The 13,273-nt window shown below is 43.1% G+C and overlaps 1 protein-coding gene across 4 annotated transcripts in view; it reads right to left on the bottom strand.

Moving 5' to 3' along the window:
- The window catches only part of LOC127418324 (A disintegrin and metalloproteinase with thrombospondin motifs 2-like), a 305,982-nt gene that overhangs the window by 44,676 nt on the left and 248,033 nt on the right, over positions 1-13,273 (bottom strand). For all 4 annotated transcript variants that reach the window (XM_051658877.1, XM_051658878.1, XM_051658880.1 and 1 more), the window contains exon 6: positions 1,018-1,174. In XM_051658877.1, coding sequence (XP_051514837.1) covers positions 1,018-1,174 — 157 coding nt within the window. The remainder of the gene's footprint in view (positions 1-1,017; positions 1,175-13,273) is intronic.

The following is a 13,273-nucleotide window of genomic DNA, read 5'->3' as shown; positions in this document are numbered from 1 at the left end:
ACGGAATACATGTAACAGGAATACGTATTTAAAATATAAAATATAAGTAACTGTATTCCACTACAGTTACAATTTAAATCATTGGTATTTAGAATACAGTTACATTCAAAAAGTATTTTGATTACTGAAGAGATTACTTTGCATTTTATTGTCATTTGTTTCATTTAATATTTAGTCGTTTCAGATGGAAAACATTTATACATATAAATGATGTGATCCAAAGTGCATTTGAACAGCGGTGAAACACTTTCTTATGATGTGTTACATTCATACGAGCAGACAGAGAAGTAAGTTTGAAGTAAGTTTGGAGCACAAGAAATAGAAATAAACCTTGTGTAAATTGTCAAGTTACCAGGCACGATCATATTTTTTTATCAAGAAAATTCACGTTGGATCATAATTTCTTTTTTTCTAGTAAGACCTTTGATATTAGGGCAAAAATCATATTCTTGATAATAATTTTTGTATTGTATTCCTGTAAAAATATCTAAAAATCCTTAAAACAAGATCAGTTTGATTTATCTTGTTTTAGAAACAACACTGCATAAGATATTTAGGTTTTTCAGAGAATGTATTTTTTAACATGTGTATTTTGTCTTACTGTACTGGCAGAGTTTTTATAGTCAAAACAAGTGAAAAAAATCTACCAGTGCTGAAGAAGTAATCCAAAGTATTTAGAATACGTTACTGACCTTGAGTAATCTAATGGAATACATTACAAATTACATTTTACAGCATGTATTCTGTAATCTGTAGTGGAATACATTTCAAAAGTAACCCTCCCAACCCTGGCCACTGATATTTTCAAGTTTCATTTTTAAACTTTTTTTCCACTGATATGGCAATGACCGATGTCAATGCCATATTAAAGTTATTGTATCACTCCAAGCCCTGTCCTTATAGATGTCCATTTATCAGACTGTGTGTGTTCATCTTTGAATGATCAACTGCTCTTGTGAGCATGTTTCAATATCTGGAGGTTGATGATGCTTGTGTGTGTGTGTGTGTGTGTGTTACCTTGCATCCCTGTGGGTCCAAACTCTTGACGAGTGAGAAAGATGGCGTGATCGTGGTACTCTTTATCATTGGTGTCCTTCCTCTGCTGTTCAAAAGCCCAGCGACACACATTCTCCAGGCTCTGAGAAGGGTTGCCCAGCTCTATGAGGCTTGTGGACTACAAGCATACAAGCAAAAAGACCTCAGTCAAACTTAAAGCAAAACTTTGAATAAGCTAATGGCATCTGCTGTAAGTGTGAATCGTTTCCAAGCATCTGAAATAAGCCAAAGACATATTGTGGGTTTCATATAAGCTAAAGCTACTTACAATTTGCAAGCTATATGCTTTTGCAATGCCTATTGCTGGTCTTATTGTGCATGATTCATTGGTGCATATTTTTCCAAATTAGAAAAAAACTAAAATGTCTTTGTAATCTTTGATCAGAATGCAACGACTTGATGATGTCTCTCATTCTCAGCTTTACAAATGCCACAAAATGTATAATCACTTCACAAAATTAACTTTTTAATCCCTTTCCCTCCACCCACCTGGCTTCATTCTGGTATGCAACACCCACTTTTAATCCAATTAATTTCCGATGAGGTTGGTTTTAGATTTTTTTTTTTCAGCAGGAAACTGTTGAAATTAAAAATGTTGAAATGAAATGTTTATAATAAAAAAAAAAAGAGCACCAGATGTGATGGTGGTATTATGACACTGGTGTGAACCCAGACGTAAACATTACTCCAGTTTTCTTTCCCTATGCCGGTGAGAGATATACAGTTGTGCTCAAAAGTTTGCATACCCTGGCAGAAATTGTGACATTTTGGCATTGACATTTGAAAATATGACTGATCATGCAACAAACTGTCTTTTATTTAAGGAGAATGATCATATGAAGCCATTTATTATCACACAGTTGTTTGGCTCCTTTTTAAATCATAATGATAACAGAAATCACCCAAATGACCCTGATCAAAAGTTTACATACCCTTGAATGTTTGACCTTGTTACAGACACACAAGGTGACACACACAGGTGTAAATGGCAATTAAAGGTTAATTTCCCACACCTGTGGCTTTTTAAATTGCAATTAGTGTCTGTGTATAAATAGTCAATGAGTTTGTTAGCTGGATGCACTGAGCAGGCTAGATACTGAGCAATGGGGAGCAGAAAAGAACTGTCAAAAAACCTGCATAACAAGGTAATGGAACTTTATAAAGATGGAAAAGGATATAAAAAGCCTTGAAAATGCCAGTCAGTACTGTTCAATCACTTATTAAGTGTGGAAAATTCTGGGATCTCTTGATACCAAGCCAAGGTCAGGTAGACCAAGAAAGATTTCAGCCACAACTGCCAGAAGAATTGTTCAGGATACAAAGAAAAACCCACAGGTAACCTCAGGAGAAATACAGGCTGCTCTGGAAAAAGACGGTGTGGTTGATTCAAGGAGCACAATACGACGATACTTGAACAAAAATGAGCTTCATGGTCAAGTTGCCAGAAAGAAGCCTTTACTGCGCCAATGCCACAAAAAATCCCGGTTACAATATGCCTGACAACACCTTGACACGCCTCACAGCTTCTGGCACACTGTAATTTGGAGTGACGAGACCAAAATAGAGTTTTATGGTCACAAGCATAAGCGCTATGTTTGGAGAGGTGTCAACAAGGCCTATAGTGAAAAGAATACCATCCCCATTGTGAAGCATGGTGGTGGCTCACTGATGATTTGGGGGTGTGTGAGCTCTAAAAGCACGGGGAATCTTGTGAGAATTGATGGCAAGATGAATGCAGCATGTTATCAGAAAATATTGGCAGACAATTTGCATTCTTCTGCACGAAAGCTGCACATGGGACACTCTTGGACTTTCCAGCATGACAATGACCCTAAACACAAGGCCAAGTTGACCCTCCAGTGGTTACAGCAGAAAAAGGTGAAGGTTCTGGAGAGGCCATCACAGTCTCCTGATCTTAATATAATCGAGCCACTCTGGAAGATCTCAAACGTGCGGTTCATACAAGACGACCAAAGACTTTGCATGACCCGGAGGCATTTTGCCAAGACAAATGGGCAGCTATACCACCTGCAAGAATTTGAGGCCTCACAGACAACTATTACAAAAGATTGCACGTTGTCATTAATGCTAAAGGGGGCAATACACAGTATTAAGAACTAAGGGTATGCAGAACAGGGGTCATTTCATTTTTTTCTTTGTTGCCATGTTTTGTTTTATGATTGTGCCATTCTGTTATAACCTACAGTTGAATATGAATCACATAAGAAATAAAAGAAATGTGTTTTGCCTGCTTACTCACATTTTCTTTAAAAATGGTACATATATTACCAATTCTCCAAGGGTATGCAAACTTTTGAGCATAACTGTATGTGTGGCAAAACGTCCAGACAGGAATGCAATGCTGTGCTGTGATGACGTGGCTACGAGAGCAATGGAAGAAGGGTATCCTTTCCAGATGTGTGTCCTGAAACTGCCTCTCTCTCCCTCTGCCTTGCTCTCATGCTTTTAACATTCTATCAGGGTCGTAAACTCAGAAATATGGTGAAAAATGCTGTGACGCATCCAACATCCAGTAGAAGGCGACTTTACAATTACAAAGCATTGCTTTGTTTATGAGAAAGAGGGGGGTAGGAAATACACATCGCTCAGCACCATTCTATTGCTTTATTCTCTCATTACCCTTCATTTATATGTGCTGTATAAGTGACTGATGAAATATACGTAATTTATCTGTGTACAGACAAAGTGGACTAATGTAAACCAAGCGCATGATTTATCACATCTTTATCATGCTGAGATGTTTGCTGAAAATGACATAGAAACAGAGGTTAAGTCTCAGAATTCAGCACACAGGAGAGTTCCTCTTGTTCTTGTTAAAGAAATACATGACAGACATGCAAGCATGCTGATTAAAGAAATATATTTGCATCTTTTTATGCTCTGTGATCTACCGAACACACAGGAGAGAATTCTGTAAACAGCTGTGTCAATTTTGTGTGCTTCAATTTCTCAAAAAAGATTCTTACATCTTAAGCTCTAAGTATATCTCTGTTTTTACGCTTAAAGGATTAGTTCACCCATAAATGAATTAATAAATTTACTCATCCTCATGCCATCTCAGATGTGTATGACTTGGTTTCTTCTTCAGAACACAAATGAAGATTTTTAGAAGAATTTTTAGAAGAATATCTAGCTCTGTAGGTCCATAAAATACATGTGAATGGGTGCAAAATTTTTGAAGCTTTAAAAAGCACATATAGCCATCATAAAAGTAATCCATACGACTCCAGTGGATTAAATATTGTCTTCTGAAGTGAAATGCTAGGTGTGTGTAATAAAAAGATCAATATTTAAATCTTTTTTAACTATACAATTTATCTTCCGCCCAGCTCGGTCACGAGAACTGACCCGTGAAATACGAAAAAATACGGAAGCGCATTGTTGTTTACACCACCAGAGGAGCATAGATAATCATACATAGATGCCTCATTCAGCTGGTTTAGATATGTCAACTGTGGTGCCATCTTGGAACGGTCAACAAGGAGAGCTGTTTAAATCTGCTTGAATGCGAGTGAGTGGAGGAGATGCCTCATACCGAGCTCCTTACTCAGACCGCTGCATTAACTGTGTTTGACTGGAAACAGTATTGCAGTCCATAGATACAGCTGCTAATAAGGGATCTAGATATGAATATCTATTTGTTTCTTCTTCAGAACACAAATTAAGATTTTTAGAAGAATAACTAGCTCTGTAGATCCACAAAATACAAGTGAATGGGTGCCAAATTTCTGAAGCTCCATATGTAATCCATATGAGTCCAGTGGATTAAATATTGTCTTCTGAAACAAAATGCTAGGTGTGGGTAAAAAAAAAAGATGAATATTTAAAACTTTTTAACTATAAAATTTCTCTTCCGCCCAGCTGTAAAAAACAAGGGTAAAATCCACACTGCCAGAGCGTTGGAAAGTTCATGTGAGAACTGACCCATGAAATACGAAAAAATACGGAAGCGCAGTGTTGTTTACACCACAAGAGGAGCATAGATAGTCATACATAGATGTCTTATTCGGCTGGATTAGATATGTCAACTGTGGTGCCATCTTGGACCGGTCAACAAGGAGAGTTGCTTGAATCGGTTTGAATGCAAGTGAGTGAGTGGTGGAGATGCCTCAGACCAAGCTTCTTGCTCAGACTGCTTCATTAACTGTGTTTGTGTAGAAACAGTATTGCAGTCCATAGAAACAGTTGCTAATAAGGGATCTACTTATGAATGTCTATGCAGAGGAAGCTTACATGCTTACATCATGCAAGAGGCAGTTTGAACTCCATCCTCATAAACATACGAACCTCAAGATGGCCGGAAGCAAACACTTTTAGTAAAATAAGTTTTAAATATTGATCTATTTCTTACACCTAGTGGGTTAGATCATTTGGCCCCAAAAAATGGTACGGTCAACATAAACCCGCAGAGCCCATATTAGGCGTAGCATATGTAGCCTCTTATACTCCTCTGACTCAAATAGTGAAGGAGAAAAGGACTGCAAATTAATAATCTTCGAGTGAAAGGATGTAAAGATGACTTTAGGCAAATAGCCCAAACTAAATCTTGGCACAAACTTAGGTAAGCCCGGTGCAAAATCCATGCATAAAGGATTGATCGACAGGGCATGCAAATCACCAACCCTCTTAAATGATGCCAATGCTAATAACAGGTCCATTTATGAGTCAGAATTTGATCAGATATTGATGTTAAAGGCTTGAATGGAGCAGCTGAGAGCGACTCTAACACCATAGATAAATCCCATAAAGGGACGCAGGTGGGACGAAAAGGTCTAAGCCTGCGTGCTCTCCACATAAAACGAGAGACGAGAATGTCTTCCAACAGAAACTCCATTCACCAGCGCATGCTCAGCCGCTATAGCGGCCACGTAAACTTTAAGTGTTGCTGAGGTGAGCTTTGCTCTTGTAAAAAATCCAGCACTGAATCAACTGGGCAGTGGACTGGATCCTCAATTTGCGCTGCGCACCAAGAGGCAAAAATACACCATTTAAGCGTATATAACCTTCTCATTGATGGAGCTCTAGCATTTAAAATGGTATAAACCACAGCGGGGAATAAACCATCATTCAAAAGAGGGCCCCATTGAGGGGCTAAACCCACAATTTCCATAACTCGGGCCGGAGGTGCCAAATGCTGTCCCACACCTGAGACAACATATCCATTCTGAATGGAATCTCCTACAGCATTCTCTCCAGGAGAGAGACCAGAGTCGAAAACCACACTTGAGATGGCCAATAGGGCGACACTAACAGAAGCCAAACACAATCCTCCCAAATCCTCTGCAGAACCGAGTGCAGCAAGTTGATCAGTGGTAAAGACGCGCTGTCTGCCACTGATGCGCCAGCGCATCGATGCCCAACGGTGCCAGGGATGAGAGAGAAAACCAGAGGGGACAGTGTGACGTCTCACTTGATGCAAACAGGTCCACTTCCACTCTGCCTAACCTCACCATTCTCCAGGCATCAGAAACTGTCTGGACAGGAGATCCACCCCCACATTCAACCAGCCTGAAACATGTATTGTTCGTTGAGACAGCACATTGTCCTGTGCCCACAGCAGAATGCGACGTGACAGCTTGAGCATGACATGAGAGCACACCCCTCCCTGATGGTTGATGTAAGCCACCACCATCCTGTTGTCCGACCAGATGAGGACATGACTGCCTCGGATATCCGGAAGGAAGAACCTCAATGCCAACAGCACCGCTAGCATTTCCAGACAGTTTATGTGCCAATACTCCTTGAGCATGATGGTTCTCGTACACAGCACCCCAACCCACAGAGGAGGCGTCTGTTATTATCACCTTGTGGCGACACACCTGTCCCAGTGGAACGCTCAACCGCAGAGAGCGCTTCCGTTTCCATGGTAACAGAGCTTGGTAGCACCCACGCATCACTCTGATGGGACGAAATGCATGCCTCGATGTTTGAAGTCCCTTTATGGAGTACATCCAACACTGAAATGGTCTCACATGCAACATGCCCAAGGGAATGACAGCGGATGCTGTGATCATAAGCCCCAATAGCCTCTGAAAAGTTCTCGCAGGGAGAATGTGTCCCCCTTTGAACATTGCTAGACACTGGCGTAATGACAAAATGCGAGCTAGAGACAGGTGCGCCTGCATTGCTCGCAAGTCTAGCTCCACCCCTTGAAACAGCATCTGTTGCCTCTGCAACAAAATGCTCTGGTCCAGGTTGACTCACAGCCCTAGACTGCTCAAGTGATTGAGAACAACATCTTGGTGTTGGGCAGCTAGACTCTCTTAGTGAGCTAGCACCAACCAATCCTTAAGATAATTCAAAATGTGGATGCTCTGAAGCCTCAAGGGCGTCAGCGCTGCATCCATGCATTTTGTGAACGTATGAGGTGCTAACGCAAGTCCAAAAGGCAGGATGCAAAATTGGTACGCTTTGCACCAAAAAGTGAACAAGAAAATGCTTATGCTTCGGCGTAATTTGAATGTGGAAATAAGCGTCCTTCAAATCTTTTGTCACAACACAGTCCTCCAGCTTCACTGGTGACATTATTTGCTTGAGCATCAGCATTCTGAACCTGCATTTCAATAGGGTGAATTTCAAACATCTCAGATCCAGAATGGGACGTAAGCCACCGTCTTTTTTCGGGACAAGGAAATAAAGGCTATAAAATACACATTCTCTCTGCGCAGGGGGAACCTCTTCTATTGCCCCTTTTTGCAAGAGGCAATGAATTTCAAATAAAAAAATGGAACTTCCTGAACAGAAACCTCTGTTAAAAGAACAGTGCCTGCCTGAATTGAAAGACATAACCATGCTCTATCATCTGAATTACCCAATTTGAAATGCCTTGTAACTGCTGCCAAGCCGTTAGATGGGCAGACAGACAAAACTGCGACTCGTCAGTGAATAGCTCTTTTTGCCAATCCTGTCTGGTCCAGCAAAGGTGGGTTTGTGGCCATAGGCGACGTTGTTGCCGGTGATGTCTGGTAAGGACCTGTATTACAATAGGCCTACAAGCCCTCATTCCAGCCTCTCTCAGCCTATTGCGGACAGTCTGAGCACTGATGGAGGGATTGTGCATTCCTGGTGTAACTCGGGCAGTTGTTGTTGCCATCCTGTACCTGTCCCGCAGGTGTGATATTCGGATGTACCGATCCTGTGCAGGTGTTCTTACATGTGGTCTGCCACTGCAAGGATGATCAGCTGTCCTTCCTGTCTCCCTGTAGAGCTGTCTTAGGCATCTCACAGTATGGACATTGCAATTTATTGTCCTGGCCACATCTGCAGTCCTCATGCTTCCATGCAGCATGCATAAGGCATGTTCATGCAGATGAGCAGGGACCCTGGGCATATTTATTTTGGTGTTTTTCAGAGTCAGTAGAAAGGTCTCTTTAGTGTCCTAAGTTTTTATAACTGTGACCTTAATTGCCTACCGTCTGTAAGCTGTTAGTGTTTTAACGACCGTTCCACAGGTGCATGTTCATTAATTGTTTATTGTTCATTGAACAAGCATTGAAAACATTGTTTAAACCCTTTACAAAAAAGATCTGTACATTTATTTGGATTTTTACAAAATTATCTTTAAAATACAGTGTCCTGAAAAAAGGACGTTTCTTTTTTTGCTGAGTTTATAATGCCTTTACAATACATTATAAATATGAGCTTCATAGAAAGTGTTACCAAATTTTCTTTCCTGGTGTTTTGAACCGAAAAGTGTGTGTGAACACTTGGGGAAATACTTTTTGAAACAAGCTAGTTTGCCACCAAGGCCCCAGCATTCATTATGGGGGGACAACGTGTGGGGTTTATAACTGTGTTTTGTGAACACTTGTGCTTGTGGAACATCAAATTCTGTTATTCATGTCTCGAGACTCACAGCCATGGAGACAGAGGCTGAATTCAGGGATGGAATTATCAATGCTCATTCCCCAGCACAAATTGTGGTGGGAGACTGAGTTGTAATAAAGTTGTCGGGCATTCGAAGCATGTGCAACGATGAACTTATCCCGAGATTGACTGAAAGGTAAACAGGCAGGAAATAGATACATTTGAATGGTCCAATTTTGTCCACTGAATGGGGGCTCACCCTTCCTTTCATTGCAGGCTCGTCAGGCTCGCCTCTGATGTCTGGCCGGCCATATGAAAGGAGCCTTACCAACCTCCAAACACCTTCGTGGGCACGCCCGTGATGACGGGAACATTTGAGTACCCCAATCCTTTGGAGGGGTTGCAAAACTTGTGTCTGGCACCTTCTGTGGCTCTCCGGTGGGACATTGAGACAATGTTGAATGTGAATACCATCTGCTGGAATGCGGCGCTGAACTCTTCTACTACCACTTGGACTGCATCACCAGACAGGCCAGACTGTGACACAGGGGCATTCAGTAAAAAGGTCTTGTCCTTGTCACGAATGTCTGTGAGCATGAGCCATGATGTTCCCCCGCTACGATGCCCGCCATATTCCGACCAACAGCACGAGCAATGCGCTTGGTAGCTCTTAGTGCCAAATCCGAGGCTCTGCACAGTTCCATGATGACCTCAGCATCTAGCCCAGCTCCCTCATCCAAATCCCTCATAAACTGAGACTGGTAGGCTTGCAAGACTGCTAGCATGTGCAAAGCCGACACCATCTGGCCCGAACCCAAGTAAGCTTTATTCAACAATTTTGAAATCATCCTGCAATTTCCAAGTGGTTGCCAAGGATGGGGAAAGATGAGCCGCCAGCGTCTCTTCCACCGTCGGGACCGCAGTATATCCATGCTCAGCAGCACAGCATACATACACAAAATCTGAGGCTGATTGATTTGTAATCCTACCCAAATATGGTTGATCCCAGGACTTCGAGATCTCACAGTGGAGGTCCGGGGAAAAGGGGAGCTCCTTGCAATGCATAATCCATCTGCTGGAGGCAAGGCCGTGGCCTGGCCACTGGCAAAATCTTCGGAATCCAGTGCCTTGTGACATGGCTTCCTCGTCCTCAGCGCCGAAGGAATCCACAGCATGGGTCTCAGGACTGGGACAAAAAATGCCTGTGTGTGAATTTCATGGGGAAACGTGCTGAGCTCTGGAGAGAGGGACAGAGACTGAAGGTCAGCCTGCTGCTCACCTCCCTCCTCGGTGTCCAAATCAGCCTCCCACGAGTCAAGCATCCGCGAGGCGCTGACAGACACACGGCCAGAGCAAAACCGTTGTGTGACGAGAAGGAGGGCATGGCCGGGCCATGATGGAGCATGGCTGGCGCTGAATCAGCTTATTAGCAGGAGCGTGAGATAAAGGGCAGCCGGAGATGCCGGTTTGAGATGCACGTGGCTGCGCTGCATGTGTGTGCGTGTTTATGTTTGTATTATGTTGAGTTTTACACTAAACTTTATGTTTACTGTTCAGCTGGTTCCCACCTCCTCGTTGCCCATCCTTGAACTGTTAGAGTGGTGCCAAAACCTGGGAGGGAGGAGGGATGCGCTGTCGTGGAGTCCTCGCCGCTGCCATCCGCTAGGGGAGCAGCCGAGGCCATCTGTTTGGGGAAGGAGGGGTCGCTGCCGGCCGCCGAGAGTTAGACTCGCCTCCATTTGGCTAAAGCCCAGATAGCTCACACACATCCTCATTGAAGATGAAGCACATACATGGAGGTAAGCACTTCCTAAAAAACATCCTGTGTTGCCACTCAAAAGGGAGAATATGTACTGTATATAATATTTGCTTCGACGTGAGTTGCTAGTAAAAAATACGGGCTTATCTTAGATTAATCATGCACTGAAGAAAGAAAATCTTGCGCCTAGTGCTCGTCTATATAGAGCCCGTGACGTGGCTCCCTATGGGTGTCGCTTAAGCGGCATCAGCCAATAAATTGGCGATATTGTATACAGGCCTCAGACCACGTGAAACCACTAATGTAGTCCCAATTGCGTCATTACGCAACATCAAAAATTCCTTCAATAGGGAACTTAGCAAAACAATTTACTTATTAGCGCTGCGCAGACCGATCAGCGCCAAACTTGAAGCAGTGCATGTTCGTTAGAAATTTTGTACAACTTGAAACGGTGCAACCACTGCATCACCATGATGCATGCCATCAATGTACCGCAAGAGCGATTCAAGAGCAGCCGGCTGGTGCAGCCACTGCAGTTGTCCAAAAGCAAGAGCTCTGAATGACGACACAGCTCATTCACGATTGGCCAGACTCACAACGTGACAGTTACATGTGTTTCATGGGCTGCATTCACAATGGCATACTTCACATACAGTATTACTCTTATTACTTCTGCTATGACAGTCTATGACATGACACCTCCAGTTCGGCGAAAACTCTCACAACTCCATGTTTTTATAACAGTACATCATGTTTATATAATTTTATATTATGTTTGTCATAGTAATATTATGTTTATTCATAAAAACATTAAAAATAATAATAATTAAAAAAAAAAAACATTGACTCCTTTATTGGTATTAAAATAATATAGGCTTTTATTAGACTTTCTTCTTACATACAGCAGACACTGTATTAAGTTGCATATAACCTTTTCAATTGAACAATGTTTCTGGTTATTTTATGTAAAATTCAAACATCTGAATTCCAATTCGTCTGCAATAAAGAAAGCAAACATTGCGCGATCTTTCGTGATGGTGCTGAGTATGGCTACTGCATTGCGAGCTCCGACACAACATGGCAGTGTTTTGTTTGTTTTGTTCACAATTCTTATTTTTTTGTCTTGGATGTCGTCTGCCTTATTGTCTACGACAGACAAACACTTTTGGACATTGGTTCAGCAATTTCACACCGTAAACCGGACTTCAAATTCCTCAATGCCGACCCGCTGTTTACAAACACACCAGCGGAGCCCTTTGTCTGGGCAGAGGAAACGCAGGAGGAAAGGGGGAAACAGAGCCGGCGTTCTCATCAGAGTAAGATGCTGCGCAAGTCAACCCCCGCTACCCAGTATTCTACTGGCAAATGTTCAGTCTCTGGATAACAAGCTCTGCGAGCTGAAAGCACCAATCTCTTTCCAATGAGAGACGAGGGACTGCTGCATTATCTGCCTAACAGAAACTTGGATGTCTGCAGAGATTCCAGACTCAGCCATTGAACCTATGGGGTTCTCCGTGCACCGAGCGGACAGAGCGAAAGACCTCTCAGGTAAAAGCAGAGGTGGTGGTGTATGTTTTATGATCAACAAATCCTGGTGTGATCAGAGGAACGTACATTCTATCAAGTCTTTCTGCTCTCCTGATCTGGAATTTCTCATGCTTCTGTGTCGACCATTCTGGCTACCGAGGGAATTCACAGCGGTCATTAACACTGCTGTGTACATCCCCCCACAAGCCGACACAGACCGGGCACTCACGGAACTGTATGGGAGTATAAGTGAGCAGGAAACCGCGCACCCTGAGGCCGTGTTCATTGTGACCGGGGACTTTAATAAAGCCAGTTTCAAATCAGTTGCACCAAAATACCACCAGCACATTAGTTTCAACACACGAGGGGACCGGGTTTTGGACCATTGCTACTCTCCCTTCCGGGATGGCTACAAATCCCTCCCCCGCCCACCATTTGGCAAATTGGACCACTCTTCCATTCTGCTTCTGCCTGCTTACAGGCAGAAACTGAAACAGGAAGCACCCACCCTCAGAACGACCCAGTTCTGGTCGGACCAATCAGACTCTACGCTACAGGACTGTTTTGATCACACAGACTGGGAGATGTTCCGGTCCACCTCTGATGATGACATCGAGCTTTACGCTGATAGCGTAATGTGTTTCATCAAAAAGTGCGTGGAGGACATAGTTCCGACCAGAACAATATGGATATACCCGAACCAGAAGCCATGGATAAATAGCGATGTTCGCGCGGCACTTAATGTGCAGACCTCCGCTTTCAATTCCGGGAACGCGGAGGAGCATAAACAAGCCAGTTATGCCCTCAGAACAGCAAAACATCTAGAAGCATGTGGCAGGGAATTAACATCATCACGGACTTTAAAGGGAATAAAAACTCCACCATGAACACCGCTGCCTCTCTCCCGGATGAGCTAAATACTTTTTATGCTCGTTTCGAGGGAAATAACACTGCCCTCGCGGAGAGAGCTCTCGCGGCCGAAGCTACAGAGGTTAGTTCACTCTCCATCTCTGTAGCGGATGTAACCCGATCCTTCCGACGGGTGAATATCCGCAAAGCCGCAGGCCCAGACGGCATTCCGGTCCGCGTCATCAGAGCGTGCAC

This window comes from Myxocyprinus asiaticus, chromosome 27 (assembly GCF_019703515.2).
Source record: "Myxocyprinus asiaticus isolate MX2 ecotype Aquarium Trade chromosome 27, UBuf_Myxa_2, whole genome shotgun sequence".
NCBI lineage: Eukaryota > Metazoa > Chordata > Actinopteri > Cypriniformes > Catostomidae > Myxocyprinus > Myxocyprinus asiaticus.
Note: the sequence above shows the minus strand (reverse complement) of the source record. Positions and strands in the feature narration are given on the sequence as shown.